This window comes from Gambusia affinis, linkage group LG23 (genome assembly GCF_019740435.1).
Source record: "Gambusia affinis linkage group LG23, SWU_Gaff_1.0, whole genome shotgun sequence".
Taxonomy (NCBI): Eukaryota; Metazoa; Chordata; class Actinopteri; order Cyprinodontiformes; family Poeciliidae; genus Gambusia; species Gambusia affinis.
The window spans coordinates 8335504-8350732 of NC_057890.1; the positions used below are offsets into that span (position 1 = coordinate 8335504).

Genomic DNA, 15229 nt, shown 5'->3' on the forward strand with positions numbered 1-15229 from the left:
TTATGTCGAGTATGTTGAGAAAGAAGCAATAAGGAGAGAAAGATGAGAATATAAGAACAAACATCTGTGATGATGAACCCCAGTAATATCAGTTGCTAAGTGTTTTGTCATCTGCAGCTGCTCTCTCATAAACAACACGAAGTTCTGGATAAGCCAGCAACACAATGACGGTGCTGGTTTACACAGGAGATATCCTTCTGAAGACGGTTACCAGAAAATTATTTTTAAGAAGCGGCAAATAAATTACCGTTTGACTTAATGTTGTAAACAAATGTATAGCTTACATTTAGGAAGTGTCGTGTTTTAATCTGCTTCAGGATAGGAATTCAATTGCACACAGAACCCAAATCCAAACATTGAGCGAGACTAATTTTTTGAAAATTTCTGCAAGAATGTTTTTACTCAGAGACAAATGCGTCATAAATTACCCAATCTTCTGAGCAGTCTAATAATAATTGTAGATGCTTAACACTTTTTTTGTCAGTTCCACATGGGGCTTTAACATTTGCTCTGTGTCATTCTAATCTTTGGTTTTAGAACATAGAAGAAACCAGAGAAACTTTACTTAATATATTCTGCAAAGTTCTTTGAAGTGGGTTATTTTGACCAAAATTTGCAACTTAAAAAACAAAACACAAATCATAAAAAACAATTAAAAAAAACAAAAAAACAGAGTACAACAAGATTCAATTTTTGGTCCCCTAGTTTTTGTGTGCTCCCCATTGGGTGGTGTCATCACAAGGTACGACATTTATATGCGTAGTTATGCTGATGACATGCAGGTGTACATTGTAGTGTCCCCAGATGACACCGGTGGTGAAGTCAAACTGAATTGGATGTTACGGGATTTTCTTCAGCTCGATTACGACAAAACTGAAGCTTTAGTGATCGGCACAGCCCCTTTCAGATCAAATTAGGAAAGAAAAAAAAAAAAACTAATTAAAATGCTACAAAGAATACAATTTATCATCTGAGAAACAGTATAAGCATTCAAGTCCTTCTCTCACAGTGGAATGCAGAGATGTCTTTTAATATACAATTTTAAATAGTTCATTTATTTCCCTGTCTAAAAATGTATTAAATGCTTAACCATGGACATTTAAATATCCGCACTTATAATACGTAATAGATTTATGTCAATTGTCTTAAAATCATGCCAAATGTTTTACCAATTTATTTACTACTAGACCATTTTGTCATTCCAGAGTACTTTGCATGTTAAAGAGAGCAAGAAAGAACAAACAAACTTTGGTTGCCAGAGCACTGCTGATGAAAAAAAAAGAGTACTTTAAGAGCAAACAAAAGCAGGATGTGTCACTGTGAACAGACCTGCTCTCCCAAACACGACTTGAGTTAACTGACAATAAAAGTAAAGCAAAAACAACTGGACCAGTTATGAGCACGAAGAACTAAAAATACTTCCTGTTTCGTCCTCCAAGTGAAAAGGTGATGAGGGCAAAAATAATCCTGAGAACAAACAAACAAAAATAAAATAATAATGTCACCCCACATTTTCGGTGAGATAAAAAGAATCGGTTTTTACAAGCCCGACTGAGAGCTAATATGCCTCCAAACCACAACAGCAACTGTTAAGTTGTGCGCGTCACACCCCATTGGCAAGTGAAACCCATCAGCGCTTCTGTGGTTAAAGGCAAATTTCACCACCAACATTCAGACGGCGAGCGATGTGAACAACAAACTTTTATGACGACGCACTCAAACTCTGAAGCATCACGGTTTTTAAGTTCGGGGTATACTGAAGCTGAGAAGATATCTAGAATTGATTTGATGTGCCTGAAAGCTCAATAAACCCACAGCCACACAGAGAGAAGAAGTGAGTTGGAGAAAAATGCTCCAACTAACAGCAGCAACATGGCCCTTTCATCGTGTGTTCAACTTACTCACACACGCCAGGAGGAGGAAGAGGTAGTGAGGAGATGAAGAGGAGCAGAGGAGAAGTAGAGCGTTGAATTGTCAAAAATATACAATGGAGGTTTGATTTATTCAAACACATGGCTTCAAAAGCAGAAATCTGCACTGACCCGTGAATCCTCTCATCTCTGGTGGGGATAGGGGCGCACAAGGAGTCCGGTTTCAAACACACCATAAGGGATGCCCATATAGAACTCGTGTTCTGGGTAGTTTACCAACTTCCTACACAGGGAACATAAATTCTACTTTTTTCTTACAGCAAAAATTTTACTTTTACACCCTGATTAGGCAATAATAGCTTTTAAGGTTTTAGTATTTTTGAGCTTTTTTTTTTCCCACATTTCTTCTCTGAACGATCTCTAGACAGACTATGGTACTGACACTGCCAGTGCCGCAGATTTAGATTATATCCCACAGGGAAATTTATGCTAAGAATTTGCATGCCTGCTTCACTTTAAGAAAAACTAAATAAACACATCCACAAAAAAATGAACCAGTCTGGCGAACGCAACTGTTGGTTTCTGTGCTTTTTAGCCAAGTTTTTTTAAGCTGAAATCCAAAACTTTATAGTGAATGAATGAATGATTGACAAACAAATGAATGAACAGGTGGATGATTGAAAAATGGATTGATGGATAGATGGACAGTCAATGGATAGATGAATGACCGGTGGATGGATGAGGGACCAAAAAATGAATGGCTGAATGGATGGAAGACTAACAATGGATGGATGGATGATTTACGGATGGATGGATTATTAATGGACAGATTATTTTAAGCGATAAAAGATGTAACAAAAAGAAAAGGAGTTGTATAAAAGAGTGGAGGACGGGGCTTTATTTGCTGCACTATGATGTGGAGGTGAGTCAATCTGGCTTTCCTTTTTACCATTTGTGTGTTTAAGCTTCATTGGTTAATTAGTATTTACCGTTTTAATGTTTAAAATTACATTGAGAACAATGGGAACAAAATAATGGCTACAAGTCCAGTTAACTAATTTTAAAACCAGGCATTAATCAATGTTTTAGTGGAACATACCTGCAATGCATGTGGCTAGTGTCAGCATAAAGTCCTGACTGAATGAATATCATTATAACCTTCTTATTAACGATTAACCTTAATGGTGAACAGCTGAAAAGTTACCAGGTATACTGCGGTAGCAATTTCGCTCATGCTCCTCTCTTTGTCATTTCTGTGGATATTCTTTACACGAAATGTTGAATAAACATTAATGTTTCCTCATATCATCTCCGATGTCCACTGGACTTTGGGTTGCGCCGCGTCAGCTGTTTGGGATTCCCCTCCATGCTTTCCCCTCAGGAGGAGAATCCGTGCTTTCTAATTGGCTACCTGTCACATTCAACAGGCTGCAACCTCGCTCCCAGTCAGGGAAAATCCCACACGCTGCAGTGATAAACTGGACAAGACGGTAGAGCATGTTGAATATGCATATATGCCTGATTTAGATCGGAGCGGCCACGACGTTCTACCAACTGGACCCGATCGTCGTAAGCGACAATCTTAGTTGGTCGTGTAGTGTGAACTGGGCTTAAGGTGGGATTGAACTATTGCATCAGTTAGTTTGACATGCCCATCTTCTCTATTTAAATCTAATGATTACTGAAGGGCAGTATAGTATACAGACTTCATAATCTGCACTCTTTTGGTTGAATGCAGTATTTATTTCCGCTTTGATTTTATGATGTTTAGTGTTTATTCAAGTGCATTCTTTGTTAAAGGAGACTGATAATCCATTTTATTTTTGTTTTTGTGTAATTAATCGCTCAGCAAAATTTGTTATCGTTTCTGGCCTACAATCAACATATGGATAGATGACTAACGGATGAAAAATTTATGGGTGACTGGCAGACAGATGGATGTTCTAGACAATGGGAAACAAACATTTCACCGTGCTCCATTTTCTCCCTTCAACCTCATCATCTGCGCACATCTACTGGCCTCAGATCCCTCCAATGTTCCAAAGCAGCAAATAGGAGCAGCAAACGGTGCATGCGGAGCCAGGAGGCAGGGATGCCCTGAGGCAGCCAGCCTGGCCCTCTCTCCAGTGTGTAGCTGTAAAACCTCGGAGCTGCTCTGATGTGCAGGTCAAGCCCAACAGCGAAGCCCTCGATGAATAAACACAAAGACAAAATATGACGCTTATGTGGGTCACAACATTTAGAGTCAAACCCCAGCGGGGAAACGACGGCGCGTGTGAGGATGCGCCACAATAGAAGGAAGTACATCGCGTATCATGAAACCGTCTTAACTATGTGAGCTCTTAAAGGGAACTTAAAGGGGAGGTCAGCTGGAGCATTTTTACATGCCACAATATTCTTTTAAAGATACAAAGAGGTATCTGGCTAAAGCAATAAAATAGTTTGAATTTGGCATGAAATTATGATAAAATGTCTTTTTGCTGCAGAATTTCCAGAATCACTACACTTTAACAGGGAAAGTTGGATGTTTCCCTTGCTCAGCTGCGAGCGTTGATGTGCATGATTGTGCTTCAGACCTGTTGTCACCAGACCAAGCAGAAACTCTGCTAAAAAGAGTAAAGTGGGTGGAGTGGTGAGGGGACTGCGGTCGCTGTAGGGGACAGGAGAATGGACAGAACAACAGTGGTTGCCAGGAGTTTATTTGTGAGTGTGCATCCCACAATAGCGCTGACCTCCTTCTGCTGAGAAACAGAAAGTGAGGATGTGTGTGCAACTCTGCCCGCCTTGCTGTTCATGCTGAGGAAAAGTCTGCTTGCGTGTGTGTGTGTGTGTGTGTTCACTGAGCGTGACCCTGTGCCTGTCCCTTCCTCTTCCCCGCTCAGAATCATATATGACGAATCAAAACAAAGTCGAGGATAATCCTTAAGTAGATGGTAGTGAAGAACAGGGTTTTCACAAATTCTTTACATATAAAACTTTGAAAAATTTAATTATTCACACCGTTGGGGCAAATAATGCCCTGAGACTGCCAGAGCCACAAGGGAATGGCCTAGTCAAAGTCCAGAGCTCAATACAATCAACACCTATATCTCAGGATTGTTTGGCAAAGACATACCCTATAACTAGAATATTTATTTAAGGTAGATAATACATTGAAGTTTGCGGATTCTGTCCGCTAACATCCTGTTTAGACATTTCCCATCCACATAATATTTGTTTTTACACATTGATGCACTAAAATACTGTTTTAAGCAAATCAACAGAAAGGACCACAGCGATTATTAAAGATCTATCATAAAAGAAGGCACACATTAGTGGGTGTACCTATTTGTTAGACAAAAACACTTGTTTACAAAACTCCACCTGTAAATTATTTAGTGCTTCTCGGCTTTCGTCTGCCTGCTCCTGATTATTAGAGGGCATAAACGTGTGGCACCTGGGCGCTCACATAAATGACAGGTTGGAGTGATAATCACCAGTTATTGTATCAATCTGGTTGTCACACTGTGTGTGTGTGTGTGTGTGTGTGTGTGTGTAGAGCATATTTCAGTAGTGTATGAAGATGGCCTTACAATATGAAAGCACATTTCTTTGAATTTGAGCTATTTTAATAACTGCACTGTTTTTGTTTTTTATTATACTGAACATTTTCCCTTACAGTACAATCTTCCAGTTGCCTGTCACAAGGACAATAAATGTTATTTCCACTCTATTCAAAAGTGTGAAGATATGTGTGTGTGTGTGTGTGTTTTGACCTTTCTGTGAGTTGCAGTCACAACATAAGCTAGCAGAGTAAATATGAAAATAGCACAAAGTGTATGAGTTCGGCCTTCAGCGTCTTTGCCTTACCGTAATGTGTGAGGATGCCCTGAGGAGTCACCACCTTACTGCAGACATGGCAGACAACAAGACAAAAATCCTCCAAAGCAGGGAAATGGGTGCAGACAAGCATCTCTGAAACAGACAGACAAATAAGACGCCATATTGATATGGGAGGAAGAAGAAACATGGCGTACCAACTGGAGGTGTCACAATAATAATATAATAATAGCAGACAAGAAAAACAAATCCGTTCTTTGACGGTACTTTCCGTTTGAAGCATTTGCACAGGAAAAACTAAATGCCTAATTAAGACACAGGCTGGCTGCGCTAGCGCTACGAGCAGTTTCAGATCAACCTAAAAAGGTCGGCTACTTATTCTCTAAAAGTGAAGTCGTAAACCTTCTGGACGACAGAAGCTAACGCCACCTAAATATTAACTTCACTGACATGGACAGCCCAAATGTTTTTATATTCGACGCTCCGAACGACACGGCTTTCCGTTCTAATGTGGTAAGAAATAACAAAGGAAAGTTGTAATCAGCTGTCATCTCTGTCAGTTACTAAATAGCAAAGAAACAAAACAAAACTGTGCAAAACTAGGAGCTGCACTCAAGCTCACAATTAGAGCAGAAAGCAGGAGCCCATAGCAACCTACTTTGCTGCTGTAGTTGATCACTGAAGAAAAAATTGTGCAAAATGACGAGAAAGAGAAATTGTACAAGTCGGCAGCTGAATACATTAGCATGGATCAGATCCTTGTTTATGCTGCAACAAATACGCTTTGTACGCTCCCGATCCTTTAAATGATAAATCTTTCCGAGATTGAAGATCAATTGTTTCCTACTGCTTGCTCTTGTCCTTGTTAAGTAACTTAATGTTCTAATTTAATGTCACCATAAACATATTATACATCTAGTTTTATGGAGGTGGCGGAGGCAAAGAAGTATCTGCGCGTTCCGTTTTACACGAGAGCTGCAAAACCAAGAGGGAATTACATGAAGAGCAGCAGCAGCAACAGGTTCTATTTGTTCAATTAGTCAGCGGATGACAGCGCAGTTTACTCTGAAGCCACCTGCTGAGGCAGCAGCATCACAGACCCTGACTCAAGGGAACAAACTGATAAAACAAACTGTGCTGATGGCTACTCTGGAACCCCTGGAGCAGCGCGTTCAAAGGAGAAAGCAGCACAAGCAAGCGCACACCTTGCTTTGTTTTAACGTCGGAGCAGATGAACAGATTTCAAGCACCGCTTTAAAGTAAAACGCAGCATCGCCCACCTGGCCTGATTTCATCTTCCTCGTACTTTATTGGTCCGATTAATTGTAAACCAAATACCATCTCCTTTGGAAAGCAAACGTATTATTTAGTTTGATTCCTTATACTTCTGTAGTTTCCAGTCGCCAAAATACAGGCTGTGTGCGATAATAATAGAAAGCATCACTCAGTCAACAATAATGATGAAAATACATTCCTACTGAAATTCCTCAGCTGCTTTGATAAGAGTGACGCAAATTTTGACATTTTGGTTGTCTCCCAGTTTTTCTTTTCTCTTAGATAACCAGCTGAATAATTAGCTGTTTACTCTTTGTTTTGCTTTCCAATTAACTAGCTTTTCTTTTACAAAGAAAGTAATCCACACTCATTCTCTGTTTAACAAGTTTCTCTTTTTCTGCATGGATCTATTGCCGTTATTAACTTTGCATGCTTTCTCTTTTGCTGTCCAGAGAAACCAGGCCTGACCCAATAACCCTGTGTTAACCTTCATTTCTTTTCTGGATGAAGACATTGACAGAATCATTACTGCTTTTAATTCCTCATTCATACTCCTTATTCATACTTCTTCTGCATTTAACTCTGTCTTGCGATGATTCCCATTATCTACATTTACTCTAGGGACGTTTTTATCCTCGTAGAAAGTACTCCAAACTCATTTTTCAATTGACTACTTGCTAATTGAAGCATTTTGTCTTGTTTTCTCATAGAAAGTACAACCCGCTCCTCAACCCGCTCCTCCTGTCTTTGTCTCTTTCCGAAAAGACCCGTTGTTGCCACTAACTTTGCATACTCTTTGTTTTACTTTGCTATAGATAGTACAGCTGGATTGGTGTTTCTTGTTACTGCTAGCATTGACCATGTGTGCTCTCTTTCCCAAAGACTTCACAGCCAGGCCATCATGATGTTTTGATAACTTGTATCCTTTACTCTTCCTGGCTGTCAAGAAGAGCCAACAAGAGATAAGTGATTGATTACAGTCTTTTGATTTCAAGAATAAACAGCCGGGTAACAAATTGTCCTCTGTAAAGAAGGCTAGAAGTGTAGACTGTTCTGGATGGAGTACAGCATCATTATCCCTCAAGCGACAAGAGACACTCCCACCCACTCAAGAAAAACACAAGCTTATAATAAATACAGAAGAAGAAAAAAACCCTGCAAATATGTCCGTTTAAAAGCAGCTATTTTCTCTTCTGGCTAAGCTTCCAGAAGCTAATCTTCCTGAACCTAAACAAGCTCTGCTGACAGAAATCACAGTCCTTATTAGCACGGGCTTTAAGCCACACTCACAGGGAGGAGGTGTTCGTGTTCGAGTAAGCATGCAAGAAGGGGGGGGATTGAATGCGAGACGTGTGTATGTGTGTGTGTGTGTGTGCCTGACTGTTTGTGTTGTGATGACCCTGCATTACTGGCGCGTTTGCTGTCAACTTGCGGGACCAAGACAGAGTCATGCTAAGTGCCTGTCGGCAAAGACTGGACTGTACCATGCTGCTGACTTGTGTGTATGGAATGTGCATGTGATGCCAATCTTCAAGAGTGTGAGAATGAAAGCACTAATGCGCGTTTACCAGGTCAGAAGCGACTGCATTACGTTCACACCATCAGGACCGGTCACATACCGACCGGGCCCGGTCAGCTGGACGCATTTCATGACCGCAGCAATCTTAATGCAACTTTAAGGGCTGGTGCGAATAAATTATTTAGAGGACTATGTTGTCATTTGAAGCAGAATTATGACACTGATGTGCTTTGTCAGCATGGTTCACCTAACTTTGATTTTTTTTTAAGCTGCATACAGTCATTGACCACGTTATTAGGTATACCTGGATAGTATCTGGTTGGATCCAATTTTACTTTTAGGACTGCCATAATTATTCATTGCGTAGACTGAACAAGGTGCTATTAACATCACTCAGAGATTTTTGTCAAAATATTCCAAGTACATCTGAAAAACTAAGACCAGGTCCATCTGATGCCTGCAAACAATGACACGTAAATTATTTATCATCTGATAAATCTGATGCTCGGTTTTAGGAAATAGGAAATCATCTTTACTACAACTTGATGCTTAAATGCATTGACCTACAATGATATGATACTCTGATTTGATATTTATGTCAACAAGTAATTGTACCAACGTGCATACAATGTGAATGTAATTTTTTTACTCCTTATGCAAAAATAAAAGCCTCCGAAACTTAAATTTCCCTCACATTCTTGTGGGCGTGTGTGTGTGTGTGTGTGTGTGTGTGTGTGTGGGGTGCGGGGGGTTGTATAATAGCAGAGACTGTGAAACTCCAGTCAAAATATTCACAATTGGACACCTTCCCACACCTGAACACCTCCACACACAATGTCTTTTCTCTGGTAAAAAGACACGCCGACACGGAATAAGAAATCTGAGCGACAAGTACAAGAGAATGTGAAGAAAAAACAGAACACACTCTAGACTCTGCAACTGTGACACGAGATTTAGAAAGAGGATGGTTCCATAAAGACATGAAACAATTAGACTATTAAACTCAGCTTAAAACTGTAAATTAGGCACCCTAGTTTTTTCGGTACCCTTCAACTCTCTCACTAGGCATCAGCTTTTTTATACTAGTTAAGGATTGTAGAAAATTTTTCTGTACACCATCAATGTAATCAACAGTCTCACTGCAGAATAAAGTTTTCTTTTGCATCTCTGTCTGAGATCGCTTTCTTACTTACAGTCAGGCTTCTTAGTTTGTGTTTACACTCACAGTAATGTGCCCTTTGCACAACTAAACGCACAGAGCCAACCCACAATTCATATCCCGATTTAACCTCGCTATATCACCACAAATTTCAACTCAATTCCAATTTAGCTACAGTTCAAACTCTGAATTCAGCAATGAGCCACGGCTAATGCACGAGACGTTCATGTGTGTGCGACAGAGGTGGTCCGGTTAGTGCTGGTATTGACAGAAACATGGGAGTGGAGGTGTGCACAGCGACTGAAAGATCCCTTGGTGCTGAATGCAGCGACCTGTGTGTCAAGAATTAATTATGTCCTTGCTATGAACAGGCAGAAACAGAAATAGTGCCAACGGTTGTTTCTATTTGGGTCTTTTCTGTGATCCTTTTCGGAGCAAAGTAAATAATATTCAATTGGATAGCACCGAGGCCTTGAGGAAAAAAAGAAAAGAGAAACTCTCATAAGATTTGTTGCAAATGGCTAGTTCCAAAGATCTGGTATAAAAGAACCTGGGCAGGGAGAGGGGGGGAAAAAAAGAGACCAATTTCCTTTGCATCTGCCAAATCAAATGCAAAAGATGTGCTTCTTCCTGTCCCCTGAATTATCTGTTTTTTTCTCAGTTCAGGTTTGAGTAATAGGAACATGGAAGAACGTTTTACTGAGTATATGAACATAAAAGTGGTGAACCTACGGGAGTCTTTATATTACATATTTGAAGATTTTAGGGCAGTGCTCAGGCTGAGGTTACAGTTCTGGCTAGAGCTGTATTTTGAACAAGCAAACCAGATAATTATTGGCACGACGGCGTAAACGAGAGAAGTAGCAGTTGGCTAATGCTCCACAGCCACACTCACAATCACAAGAAGCCACGTTTATGCTACTTTTTCAAAGAACAGAGGAATGGGTGAATTCACTTCAAGAAAGTCTTGCTTGGTCCAGACCAAAAGCAGACAGACTTTGTTGGGTTTTTTTTGTTGGTTTTTTTTACCCCATTCCGTGTGGTTTGCTTTCTCGTTGTATTTTTTCGAAAGCAGAATATAACTTAGAAACAAAGCCATATGGGTGATGATCAGTGCTCCAATTGGACAGAAATAAAGGGGGGTAGAGGAGTGTTGCGCCTTTGAATCAGGAGGATATTGTTATTCTACATTTCATTATTTTTATACTGGATTATTTAATCGTTCCAAATATTTTACAAGTAATGTTTTCGGTCACAGCGTCTATGCCTCCTGCTCGCCACAGTGACAGCAGACATCTTTGCTGGATATCAAACATGCTGAATATAGACGCAGAAACAGGCCCTGCAACCTGGTTTAGGTTTAACAAATCCCATTGGGTGTGGCAAGTCAATACATTTGCACATCCTCCTCCCAGTATTTTGCCCTTTGATGATTAGCATGTTTTCCATAGTAATGTAGTCCTGATTTGAATCGCATTGAGAGATACACAAGACAGAGATACCTAAATAAAATGATTAGAAATTATTTTTTCTTTTGCAAGGATTGGATATTTTTAGGGAGTCTTCTTTTTTTTCCCCAAAAAACTGTTAATATTGCTAAATACATTTTTTTTTTTTTTTTTTTTGACAAACTGTATTTTAAGTTTCACTAAACAAGGTTTAAAATTTGACAATTTAATTAGTATCTACAAAAGCTTCTTTAATCCTTACCTTTTCATGGAAACATTGTTAACATCATACTAAGCATCTACCATCAAAACATTCAAATGTGTTGTAAAAATCAATCCATATTTATTTAAACACAAAGGCCAGATTGCAGGAGTAAGAGTATTTCCAAATTTGATGAGACTAGCAAGAATTGCTTTTAAAACAAAACTGAAACTACAAACGAAACAGATTCTAGATAAATATGTCTGAATATATGATTTTTGAGGATTTTTTTTCCACTTCAAGTAAATAAAGATTATCCAAAGTCACATCTGAAATATTTGGCACTATAAGAGATTTTTACAAAATTTCACAAATGTCGTCGCTCTACTTTTGGAATTGAAGGCTGACATGGCTGGCATGACTATTTCGGCACTGAACATGTAGCATTCACATCATGACTAATTCCCAGACTGCCACTTTCCAAACACTCTCATCTGCTTCGACCAACAAAGTATCACTCGTACTGGAAATGGCGCGACCTACAAAAACGTGGGCCATTTCCCTGCATCGTAAACCGAGGTGCCATCTGCAGCACGGCAATAATGGCGTAATGGTCTCAATGACATGAACTAAAGAGGTGTGTTAACCCATAAATAGCCACATTAGAGCGCCGTCTAGTTGTAATGAGATCATGTCAGTAGCTGTATGTCTATTCAGGCCAAGTTTCTCTACGTTGCCATAATTTCCGCAGTGTATATGCGTGAAAACAAGAAAGAGGCAGATACCGATGATGGCCCGCGCTGCATTATCGCGGTCATCGTGCCATCTCTCTAAATTCTGCCAGGGCAATGGTGCCAAAAGTCGAAGCCACGTCTAGATCGCGGATCAGTCGCAGTTCTGCCGGATACCGATTTATACATAAAGCCTTTGAAACATCCGCCCCGCCCCCGATTGTTTGTGTCTGCATATCGGTCCCAGCAGGCCGAGGTGTCATGTTGCCAGCAGATCAGCAATTCTGGAAGCAGCGCTCCAGTCTTACTCTCGACAGAAGGGAAGAGAGAGATGAGACATGCGAGTGTGCGTAGGAGGAGAGGGGAGGCTGGTATCTGACCAGCAAGAGTGAGAAGAGTTTCCCCGGCTCCAAGCGTGCGTCACTGTCCTCCTACGGGGGTGTGTGTGCATGCTGTGGTACACTCAAACTTTTAGGGGGATGACTCAAGTGTGTCACACTGAAGCCTATGATGTTCCTGCAGGGTATTTATGTGGAGGATCTCCTCTGGGTCTGTCCCCTCCAGGAGGTTGGAGTGAGACGGTACCAAGTCGACCCCCATGTTTCCTCCCCCGAGCCGTACCGTCGGTGCAAACAGCCTACATCCTCCTAACACTTAAAACGAGTGGCTTGAGCCAACATACTGAATACAATACTGACGATGCATGTGATGGGCCTGCAATTGCCTCCCAATTCAAATCAGGAAAGAAAGCAAATATTTGTGCATGTGCTAAGTACAATAGCATTACAATAGCATTATGCTATCTTTGCTATAACATTATGGGACAAACAAGCTAAAATTTGTAGTAGTTTTTAGGTGCTTTGTGTGCAGAACAGTAGACCTTTCTGCTGAGTTAGTCAGACTATCTGCCACTTTTCCCCAAAGGAAGTTTTTTAAAACGTCATTTAAACATTTTTGCAAACTTCAAAATGACCTCAATTAATCTCTTGACAAGTAAATTATGCCTAAAAAAAAAAAAAAAAAAAAAAAAAAAAAAAAAAGACATGTTCATGTTCGGACTGTCAGCTTTTGCTGGTTCAGTTTTGGAGAATCCACTTTGGCGAAATAACATAAACATTATTCACTTTATTATGTTTCCTCCTAAAATAAATAGAATTCGTTTAGTTTTGTTTGTTTATTCCCGTGAACTGCCTAGTCTAACATAGCCAGGTTTGATTTACTTTAGGATGAATACATTTCAATTAAGATGTTTCACTATTTATATGGCAAAAGTAAACAGAGTTAAATAAAGAGATCATGCATAATAAAATAGCATTAATCAGGGCTGTGTGATGTCAAAAATAAAATGCTTTATAGTCTTCACATTGTTGAGCTCATGTCCATTTATTCAATTATTTATCAGTGTTTCAACTGAAAAGGTTGCTTATTTTGTTTATATACAGTTTGATTAAAGAGGTATTAATTGCAATTAATTAACTACAGACTATTTTAATCTAGTTTCATTGCTTATTTTCAAGTAATTTATGTCATCTTTTAACTGCATGAAAGGATCATTACATATCAAACTGATTCATATGAACCACAGGAATAATAATAACAATAATGATAATAATTGAATTGTCTTAATTGAAAACATTTCAAGCTGTTTCTAAATTTTGTCTACATACTCTGTGGGGCTGCATGACATTGGGAAAACATGACAAGGAAATATTGTTGTTTAACACTGGGATAATATCAATGTTTAGATGTATGAATATAGATGTATGTTTTTCATCTCCAATATTGAATAATACCTTTAGGTTATGTATCAATAGGAATAAAATCCAAAGCGCCACAAAAATAACAATATGGCTGAAATTCCTCCCTCCTCCTAAAATGATCAGCCTCATACACTCAAGTATTTATTTTCTTTGATGTTTATTGGTACTATACTGTTAGAGTTGTTATAGAATGATCATAATTAATTTTAAAAAAAGCAACCAGGAAAAAAAGGTCATGCTTTGGCAAAAATACAATATAAAATAAGATCGGAATGAAAATAATATGATTAAATAAAGAATTACAAATCTTGTCTCTAGGGAATGTTTGAACTAAACTCCGTTAAAACGACTACTTAATAAGTCCAGTTTTGTGTCAATTAAATTAAATGTACACCACAACCACCAAAAATGAGGATCAAACATGGCACGCAAAACTAAAGGTGTGCATTTTGTAAAACGGGAGCCAACATCGAAACTACAATGAACATATATATATATATATATATATATATATATATATATATATATATATACGCAGTTCACACATATACAGAGAAACCAAATAAGCGAATTTTCTCACAGAAGTGGTTAAAAAATGGAGCTGTAAATGCTGCCATGCATGTGCTGTAAAAACAATAACAAACCATCACCGTGTGGTACGTGACGGCGCTGCTCGCGCAAGTTCCTCACCGTTTCTGCCTAGTTTCGCGGCTTCGGCGGGGCAGCAAGAGTCGGTGTCGTCCTTATCCGAAGACGAGACTGCGTCTGCGTGAACAAAACATCCGCTTACAAACACATTGGCAGCGTTCGCAACAAACTTTAGGAGCCATGCGTGGAGCCCTGCAGCTCCCGAGGCTTGGCTATCAGGTTAGCATTAGCCTGTTAGCGCCAGCCTGAGCTCAGCTTTCTCACACCAACTAGATCTGTCAAAGCTAACAAACTTACAGCTGGACAGTTCGGCACGTCATGACTGAGCGCGTCAGAGGCATAAACTCTGTACCGAAACGCTTAGCTCTGCGTACGCGCATGTGCACTGCTGTCAAAGCAATCTATTAATACTGCATTTTGTAGTAATATTTCTGACAGTTACTTTGCTGAGCTCTGACAGACCCTGAATGGTGGAGGAGCTTACTCAACTCAATCACAGACAGTTGGACCACGCACTCACACTTTAGCACTTGTCAGCTAAACAACACCACCGAGGCGCCAACTTACTATCAACAAAACGTAATTTAGTCGCACTGACGAAGGAAGACCAAGGTTCGCACAAAAAAGTATCCGGACTTGGTATTTGGCGATCCAGTGTCGCCATTGCTCTTCCTTCTTGTTGCTTTGCTGAGCCGTTTTTTCCCCCTCTCTTTTTCTCTCTCTCTCTTCGCACGCAGCAGGCGAAAAACGAAAGAACGAGATATGGTGACGTCACTGTCGGAAAGTTTCGGCTAACG

At 39.7% G+C, this 15229-nt stretch overlaps 1 protein-coding gene across 3 annotated transcripts in view; it reads right to left on the reverse strand.

Moving 5' to 3' along the window:
- atxn7l1 (ataxin 7-like 1) overlaps positions 1-15159 on the reverse strand; it is a 32128-nt gene extending 16969 nt beyond the window's left edge. The window contains exons 1-3 of one of the 3 annotated variants that reach the window (XM_044108542.1): positions 15000-15159; positions 14475-14549; positions 5721-5825 (exon numbers count right to left, since the gene is read on the reverse strand). In XM_044108542.1, the coding sequence (XP_043964477.1) occupies positions 5721-5825; positions 14475-14549; positions 15000-15096 (277 nt within the window). In that variant the 5' untranslated portion in view covers positions 15097-15159. Of the gene's footprint in view, positions 1-5720; positions 5826-14474; positions 14550-14729; positions 14802-14999 lie in introns of those variants that run through there. The other 2 variants (XM_044108543.1, XM_044108544.1) reach the window with 2 other exon arrangements.
- Between the last annotated feature and the right edge of the window lie 70 nt (positions 15160-15229).